The 8,939-nt window shown below is 32.6% G+C and overlaps 1 protein-coding gene across 1 annotated transcript; it reads left to right on the forward strand.

Moving 5' to 3' along the window:
* The first annotated feature begins 3,220 nt into the window (after positions 1 to 3,220).
* LOC134263646 (ciliary microtubule inner protein 2C-like) lies at positions 3,221 to 8,904 on the forward strand. The gene is made up of 4 exons (XM_062746024.1): positions 3,221 to 3,363; positions 4,244 to 4,517; positions 4,972 to 5,084; positions 8,453 to 8,904. Exons 1-3 carry the CDS (start codon positions 3,293 to 3,295, stop codon positions 4,981 to 4,983), a joined length of 357 nt encoding a protein of 118 aa, XP_062602008.1. The 5' UTR covers positions 3,221 to 3,292; the 3' UTR covers positions 4,984 to 5,084; positions 8,453 to 8,904.
* The last annotated feature ends 35 nt before the right edge of the window (positions 8,905 to 8,939 follow it).

Here is an 8,939-nt window from a genome sequence, read left to right on the forward strand (position 1 = left end):
GTGATTTATTTTTACACAAGCAGAATAGAGCAAGAGAGTTCTTTGTAATATGGTTCTATTAAGTGTATGCTAACCCTTTACCGATATTTAGAATGAATTTATTTCACCCAGTCTCATAAAACATTATGATTCAGTGCCATAATGTGAAGTAGAGATGAGGATAAATATGGAAGTGAATATATACCCCCCCCCCTCCAAACACACCTCTAGATAGTAATTTGACAGTTTATGGTAATGACTGAACAGTTCACAGCCTTCACTAACCAGGGTTTTTAAATTTTCATAAGTATAGCAATTTAACAGCCAAAGATTGAATGTTTTCATTGTATGTGTAAATGAGAAGACTGATAATAGCCTCCACAGTTCATGTGGCCAAAAAATACTACATTCATCCCTCCGTATATAACCATTGCTTTAGCTTTTGAAAACACACAGCCCTGATTCTGAAGCCTCTGGCAGGAATTCAAAAACAACTTGATCAAGACAACAACATCAAATGAAATGGGAAAGGAGAAACTATTTGGAATAAAACAGGCCCCTGCATGACTTGTCATGCAGATCTGTTATTCTCTGGGCTACTGAGGCTGCATGGTAACTCCATGCAAGGTCCAGCAAAGTAATTTAACAATTGATATTTTGACAGATGGGTGTAAAATTTATATTATTTTTTTCCCCTTTTATCAGAGCTTATATTTATTGTTGTGCTATGTAAAAAATACTGACTTTAAATAAAAGAGGTCGGTTCACTTTATGCATACATTGGCCCTGTAGATACGAGGGGCGTTCAATAAATAATGTCATGAGCTCTATGACATACAACATAGAAATCATATGACATTAAGCTTGGCTTTCTCTCATTATTTAATCTTTGATAAATTGATTACAGTTTATTTGACCACTTTTCTTCACATAGTTCCATTGTGAGAAGCTGGAGAACAGGGGCTATTCGAGACACTACATGATCATAAATGTATGGTAAAGAATCAGTATACTAGAGTAAAATTTAACGCCTCATGAAAGCTGCTGTAAAACACGTTAAGAATCTCAGAGAAATAGTCACAGAAATATGTGAAATTTACAGCAATCAATGTATGTTTTATAGACACATGAGCATGTGGATTTCAATGAACAAAAATAATATAATGGGCATCAAAAATAGGTACTGTCCTTGGGGACAAAGATTGACATCAACTAATTTACTGTTTGCCAAAATTCAACAAATTATCACTGATCATGTTTGATTGACTTCAAGACACATAGCAAAATTGATAGACATTATTTTGGGGTAGTTTATACTGTTTTAAAGAAATATTAGACAGAAAAAAGGCTTAGTACTCAATGGTCACCCTGTGTTTTGAAAAATGAGTGAAAACGACAGCGAGTAAGAATATCTAAACAATTACATGTATTTAAACAAATCAAAAACTGTAGTTATCAACGTTCGTCTGAAATTCAAATAGATAGTGAAACTTGAATCCATTGCTTTAAACCCTCGAAACAAATTACAAGAAGATGCACTTGACAAAAACAGCAAAGGTTTGAGAAAAACTATGAATTGCAAAAGCACAAAAACAGTTTCATATGTCATTTTCTTAAGTATTAGTGATATTATTGTTCAAATTCTTATTTGGGGAGAAATTTCAATTTCTGGAGAAGTCTAAATAGCTATTTTTTGCAAAAAAAAAAAAAAAATCGAAAGGTTTACGAGAGGTAGAAACTATATCAGGAATCCACTACAATAAATTTCTTCATGACAGCGTCCAAACCAACACGCCATGAAGAATTAAGGAGTTTTGAGGATAAACGCAAAGCTCATGTTTTGTCACACCAACAATATTTGCCAGATCTTTCACCCTTTGACTCGTTTCATTTTCCAAACTTTAGTAAAATACCTTTTAAAAAGAATTAAGAAACAAGTCCAGGAAATCATAGGATCTGCCATATTCCAGTATACGATCAGTCATACCCAAAATGTGTTCTAAAAAGAATCAGGAATTGGATAAAAATGTTACGGACATGTGTTTTTAATTAAAAGAGAATATTTAAATGAAACCATTAAGTCTAAATCATTGAAAAGCGTTTTGCTTCTTTCGGAGCACCGATGACATATTATTTATTGAACGCCCCTCGTATACCAACTGATTGATTAAGACTTGATTTTCCATTTGAAGCATTAAAATAAAATAGAGACTTGGTGCTTTCATATCCTATTAAAAAAATTCTCCTAAAAGTCCAGGTCTGGGAGATTTGGCTTTATGAAATTGCAATGTTCTTGAATTTTTAGGTAAACATGCAGGTATACATTTAGTGAAGAAAAATAATATGAGTGCACTCTCTGATCTAAAAAATAAAACATGTCTCTTAATCCTCAGAAACAGTTCTATCATTTACTAGTTGCATAATTTAGATCAGAGGTTGCGCTCTATATTAGATATCGAAAAATAGCTTTAAAAATTGGCCGTTTTTGTAGACTTTTTCAGAATATGAGGAAATTGATGCATTTTGTGATGTCATAATGCATTGACTAGCCAGAAAATTACATCATTTTTGATAGATACGCAGTCACTGAAGATCTAAGTGGTATTCAATGCATTGTTAACTAAAACTATGAAGAAATTCACAGGGCCAAATAAGGCAAACGTGAACCTTGTTCTTTACTTACTTATCAGAATGTAAGATTTAGGAAGGTATATCGATCTCATTATGACAAGAAGAGAAACAAATTCAGTATAATCGTAATTAAATCGCAATTTAAAATAAAAAATGGGATCAAATAAAAGTCTTAATTGAGTGAAAAGCTAGAATGTTTATTGAGTTTGTTTAACTTAAAAACAAACAAGTGCCTGTGTCAAGAACCCAGGAATAGGTGGGGCATGATTAGTTGCTATTATGAAGCCCTCTCATATTTTTCTGAATAACAGAGAAAAAACAATCCTTTTACAAGGCTTCTGTATGTTTTTTTTTTCATTAAAAGTATTCGAAAAATCCCGCGCTCTGCAGAAGGAAGTACAAAAGAGTTCCACTATTGCAAAGTTACTTAGTTACGATTATATTCGTGCGCTGGATTTTACCTCTAATTTAAACGCGTAAAAATATACTTTAGTTGGGTATTTACTTCTTATACATCAAAGAATTATAAAATATAGCAATTGAAGGATTCGGAAAATGTTATGTTAATTTCAGTTTCAATTATTTTGTAGAACTATCTTATGCGCGCAATTGATTGCACTGTGTGTTCTAAGGCATGTAAACAACATCACATTGTGCACTGTTAGGTGTAAAAATATCCATCATGTCTCGGGCGTCTGGTACCCTAATTACAACAAACAATGCCACCTTTATCCCTCCAAGGTTTATGCCGGGGTATGTATGCCGAAAATTAAAGGAGGTCTCTGTTCATTCATTTGCAAACAGCTGATTCATTCACCATTGTAATATAAATTTGCTATTTCATTGTAAACTGTGTTGGTAATTTTGATGCAAGGACAATATTTCCCCTCGTTTAAGAAAGGAGATAATAATTTCGTCTTTTTCTGTGATTTGATATAAAGACATTTAGTAGCACGCCCATATGAAGCAGCTTAATTCGGATGGGGATATGGGGGTATTTAATCATAGGCAGCTCTAGAAAAGCGAAAGAAAATAAATTTTAATTGTCATCGTTTTAAAGGGACACAATTCACACAAATGTATATTTTATTTTTTCTATTGCATATAACATATATGATATATTTCCCATTTATACTTGTGTGGCGGTCAGCCGGGTTAGATCGCCGGTGGCCAGATAGTTCAGTTGGTAGAGCACCTGACCGGAGTTTCAGGGGGCCGGGTTCGAATCCCGGTCTGGTCCGCTGCATTTTCTCCTCTCCCGTTACATTTGGTGCCGTGCCATGCCCTGGAATTGACAGGTGAAAGACCTGCCAGGGATGAGCCTGGGTTGGGGTCTTTGGAGGTCCGAAGACCTTTAAGGAAGGAGGAATGTGGCGGTTAGCCAGGTTAGATCACCGGTGGCCAGATAGCTCAGTTGGTAGAGCACCTAACCGGAGTTTCAGGGGGCCCGGATTCGAATCCCGGTCTGGTCTGCTGCATTTTCTCCTCTCCTGTTACACTTGCAAAATTATTGTGTGGACAGACCGACACACCTGAAATTAGTTTTTTTTTTAACCCAATCTCCCCTACAAAATTGTTATCGTAGCTCTAAAATTAAATATATATACTTAACTTATGCATTATTTTTTTTTAGATATAGAGGACATTGTCCAACAACAAAATATGATTATGGAGAGACATATGGCAATGCCACTGCAAAATATTTCCAGGACTACCGTTCACATGTCCTTTCATCCTCTGCTGATCCATACTGTAAGGGAGGGGATTTCCCCACCTATTATACCCACAAACCCGAGACTGTGATCAGTAACAGAACAAGGACAAGAGACAGATGGCTGCACACACCAAAGTATTCTCTAACAAATATAGACTTTGATAGGAAAGAAGAACTCAAGTCTTTTGATAAGGTTTGGAGAAATGTACATGTTTAATTATCCAAATTAACATCTTCATTATTCAACTCCATTTAAACATAAAAAATCATATCATGTACACTGTACACACTGCATTATATAATTTAGTTTGGTTTCCAGGTATAAATTCAGATTTTGCATACTAAAATTAATGTTTGCAACTCATATTAAATAAATACATGTACCGATACTTCGGTACTATTAATATACGTACATGCTGTGTGTAAAAAATGAGTGTTGATAACAAAATTTTATTAAATAAAAAAAGGAAGTTAACAATTTAGTCTTTGACAAATGCTGAACAGTTAGCATTTATCAAAAGTTCTAAAGATTTAATATTTATACATGTAGTGACATAAAATTTATAATACATGTTGTGACACTAACAGATAACTTTTTTTTGGTTCCATAAATCGATACTAAAAATAATATTACAACCATTTTTCAGAATGCCCAGTAGCATAGAGAGTTTTATGTTGATAAATCTGGAACATTAAAGAAAGTCAATTATTTCATGATCCCAACAAAAGCTGAGGATCAAATTAAGCGCAATGTGCCATTGTAAGTATGGGTGTACACTCCAAACTAACAGTGACCTACTAACTTCATATTAATATTCATTTTGTTGCAAAGCTTTTTTAGCATCACTTTCTTTGTAAATAATATCTGTCTACCTCAGCAAGTTTAATCACAGATTCATGCTTTGTGGACATGCATAAATCACATAATATTCCTATTTCATACAAAATTTAAAATACCTGGTAATATACACTCTGATTTAACTTGCTGAAGTAAAAATCCTTCTTTATGCTACAGTGTGAAATCTGTTTGAATAGACTTGAATGATCATGCACAGCTTTTATTTTACAAAACTGGGAAAGGATTAAGCTCAATAGCATTTGTAAACATCGATTTTCATATACTGGTAATTTTTTACACGTTAATTTCTATATCAATGACACAAATCATCAGAAAACTAACTTAAGATCATTGAGAAAAGAAGAAAAGAAAATAATCATTACATTGACAAAATTCTACAGTATAGTAATACATTAACTCTAACTGAAGTAAATGTGTTTGCTTTTTCTTCTGATTCTGCATGTTTTGCATGAGTGTTTGACAATTTGACTGCATGTCTTTCAATATTATCAAGACTAGAGTTGTTTTCTGGTGATATATTCCCTAAATTTATAAATATTCTATCAAAATCAGTAGAACTTACCCAGTACAATACTATCCTACCTACTATAGTGCTTGCAAATTCCATATATTTTTAAAAAAACCTGAATTGATTTTATTTTAAAATTTAGAATCAAATTTAGTCTATTTCTTTAGAACTTAGTTTGAGTCAAATATATATAACATACATAGATGTAGTGTAAAGTAATTACTGTCTAAATCACTGCTAAACCTTGGTAAAAGTAATACATATATCCTTATTTAAATTGCATGCTTTTAAATTACATCCATCTTCATTAACACCTCCAGTAATTTACCAGCTAGTTATTATATTCCCTTTCTGCATGTAGTTAACTGTTCAAATGGGCATGTTTAGAAACAAATTGTACACCCATACATGAAACAATTAAAAATGAAATTAGAAATATGAAGATTGAATCATCACCACACTAAATAAGATGGTATCTGGCAAAAGTTCCATTTAATGCACTTGGAGTGACTGTTCTGTCATGTGTGGCTTGTTGTTTGACCGTGTGGGTTATGTGCTGTGGCACTGTGTGCTCTGTGCTGTGGCACTGCGTGCTCTCTGTGCTATGTGTTTGACACGGTTTGGAGGTATGTATTCTTTAAGCACTCTGTCTACATGCACTCCTTTCTTGTCCCTCTCTCTCTATCCTTTCTGACTCAAACAAATGAACAAACATTTTTTTTTTTACTGAGAATAACTGTCAGAGTGATCATAACAAGGATTGTGGGGGAGCGTGTATTCATTGGATATTCACAATATTTATACTGTACATATGTACCTACCTAAGTATCCCAAAAATGAAATGAGTTCAACTCATTTCAACTTATTTCAATGATTTATTGAATTTACAGATTTTTTTTTTAAATTTTGAATCAAGATAATTTAATCTGGTAATTTTACTAATTTATGTGATGGGTATCATAATATAAGCCAGCAAAGTTACAGCAAATTTTTTACATTTTGAGGTAACTGTAACTATAAACTTTTAAAAACATTGTAATACAAACAATATGAAATAAAACAAACTAATTCATGAATCAAAAAGAAAATATACATTGTAGATGTATTTATATGCAACTTTAAATATGTCATTATGATAACCACCCAGTTAAATTAATGTACTAAATATTCATTAGTAAAGAACAAGGTTCACTTTTGCCTTATTTGGCCCTGTGGATTTCTGAAAAACTGAAACTACATAGTTTTAGTTAACAATGCATTGAATATCACATCTTTGGTGACTGCGTATCTATAAAAATGACGTAATTTTCTGGCTAGTCAATGCATTATGACGTCACAAAATGTGTCAATTTCCTCATATTCTGAAAAAGTCTACAAAAACGGCCAATTTTTAAAGCAATTTACGATATTTGATATAGAGTGCAACCTCTGATCTAAAATATGCAACTAGTAAATGATAGAACTATTTCTGAGGATTAAAAGACATGTTTTATTTTTTAGATCAGAGAGTGCATTCATATTTTTCTTCACGGAAAGTACTCAATTATACCTGTTTACTTAAAAATTCCTGAACATTGCAATTTCATAAAGCCAGTTCTCCAAGAAGTGGACTTCTAGGAGGAATTTTTTAATAGGATATAAAAGCACTAAGTTTCTATTTTATTTTAATGCTTCAAATGGAAAATAAAGTGTTGATCAATCAGTTGGTATTTCTACAGGGCCATCTTATGCATAAAGTGAACCGACCTCTTTACCCCCAAATAATGTTTCCCTGCCATTCTTCAAAATCGTCATCATTTTAAGCTTTGCATAAGTAAAATTCACCCAATACTACTTTTTTCAAACAGTATCCAAATTCTTTTTATGGAACATAAGTGCTGTGTTAAAAGTGCACAGCTATCCATTGACTATTACAACTGCACTTGACTCCAGTCTTTGAAATGCTATATGAAGTATGTTTTGAGTTTCCCAACAAAATTAATATGCAAGACATAAATTATGACATATGTTGCCTTTTGACAGTCAGTGATAACCCTTTATTAAAAAGGTTACCAGAACACAGTACTGTAACTATTTGAAAATATGTTTTCAAATCCACTTTACCAGGGACCTATATTTATATAATTTACATCTGAATACATGTATTGTTTAAGACATCCTTGCATTGGACCGAAGTTACACTCTGTAACTGGGTTTCCCTTCAAAAATATCTTCAAATTATGCAAAATTCAAGAGCAATCTCACTTGGATTGGTATGTTTTTGACATCAAAATGGTATCTTGATAATGACATTTGTTAAAGTATGTGTATAACAATGCATAATTATCAATAATTGACAATGTGTAAGAGCATTGCCATTGATCACATACAATGTGATTTGTGTGTGTTGTCACTTTCAAACAGTGATAATAATAGTACAATGTAGTAAGTTTAGTAATAAAGCACAAGCACAAAATGACAATGTGCCAGCACAATATTAACTTTTTATTGCGATGGTACTATCAATTATACTATTACACTTTTGCAAATGGCCCTATCATGACACCATACTTCAAATGAATTGTGCGACAAAGTTCATAGGATATAAACTAATTTTTCTTACCAGGTATGCCAATCACAGGGCATGATACAACCAAAATAAAATTAATTACATGTACTGTACAGTTTTGTATTTACTTTTGAACAGATTGTAATACATGTATTGACATATTGTTTATCAATTGTATCAGATTGTAATATTGACTTATTATTAATTATTCAGCATGATCCTCTCCACACGTCACACTGATGACATCAACTTGCCTCAGCTGGACCATGCCGCAAGGCGACCTCCACTTATACGTCACTTTACTACTCTTTCATCTCAACGAGATAGGGAAATGCGTGATGTTTACTTTGAGAAGCGATAAGAATTTAATTGACTTTCAACTGGGGCCTTTAACATTTTAGGTCCATCAAACTAAAATAAAAACTTTTTCATATTTAAATGCTTAACTTACTTTTATGCACTGCAAAGCTTCCACATATTCAGAGTATTATTTATTATACATTACATAGGGGGGTTTAAGGTTTATATGCTGCTGAAACTCATACCTCTATCTTAAGTAGAATGTTTTAGAAAGCTTATTAAGCACTTTGTTGTTCTAATTTGTTGGGATTTTTTGTTCATTAAATGTATAATATTTGTTGAAGAATAAATATATAAGTACATCCTATGATGGTTTTTGTCATAATGTAGTACACATGAA

This window comes from Saccostrea cucullata, unplaced genomic scaffold, assembly GCF_032062105.1.
Source record: "Saccostrea cucullata isolate Sc308-1 unplaced genomic scaffold, CSIRO_AGI_Scuc_v1 ctg325, whole genome shotgun sequence".
In the NCBI taxonomy this organism is placed as follows: Eukaryota; Metazoa; Mollusca; class Bivalvia; order Ostreida; family Ostreidae; genus Saccostrea; species Saccostrea cuccullata.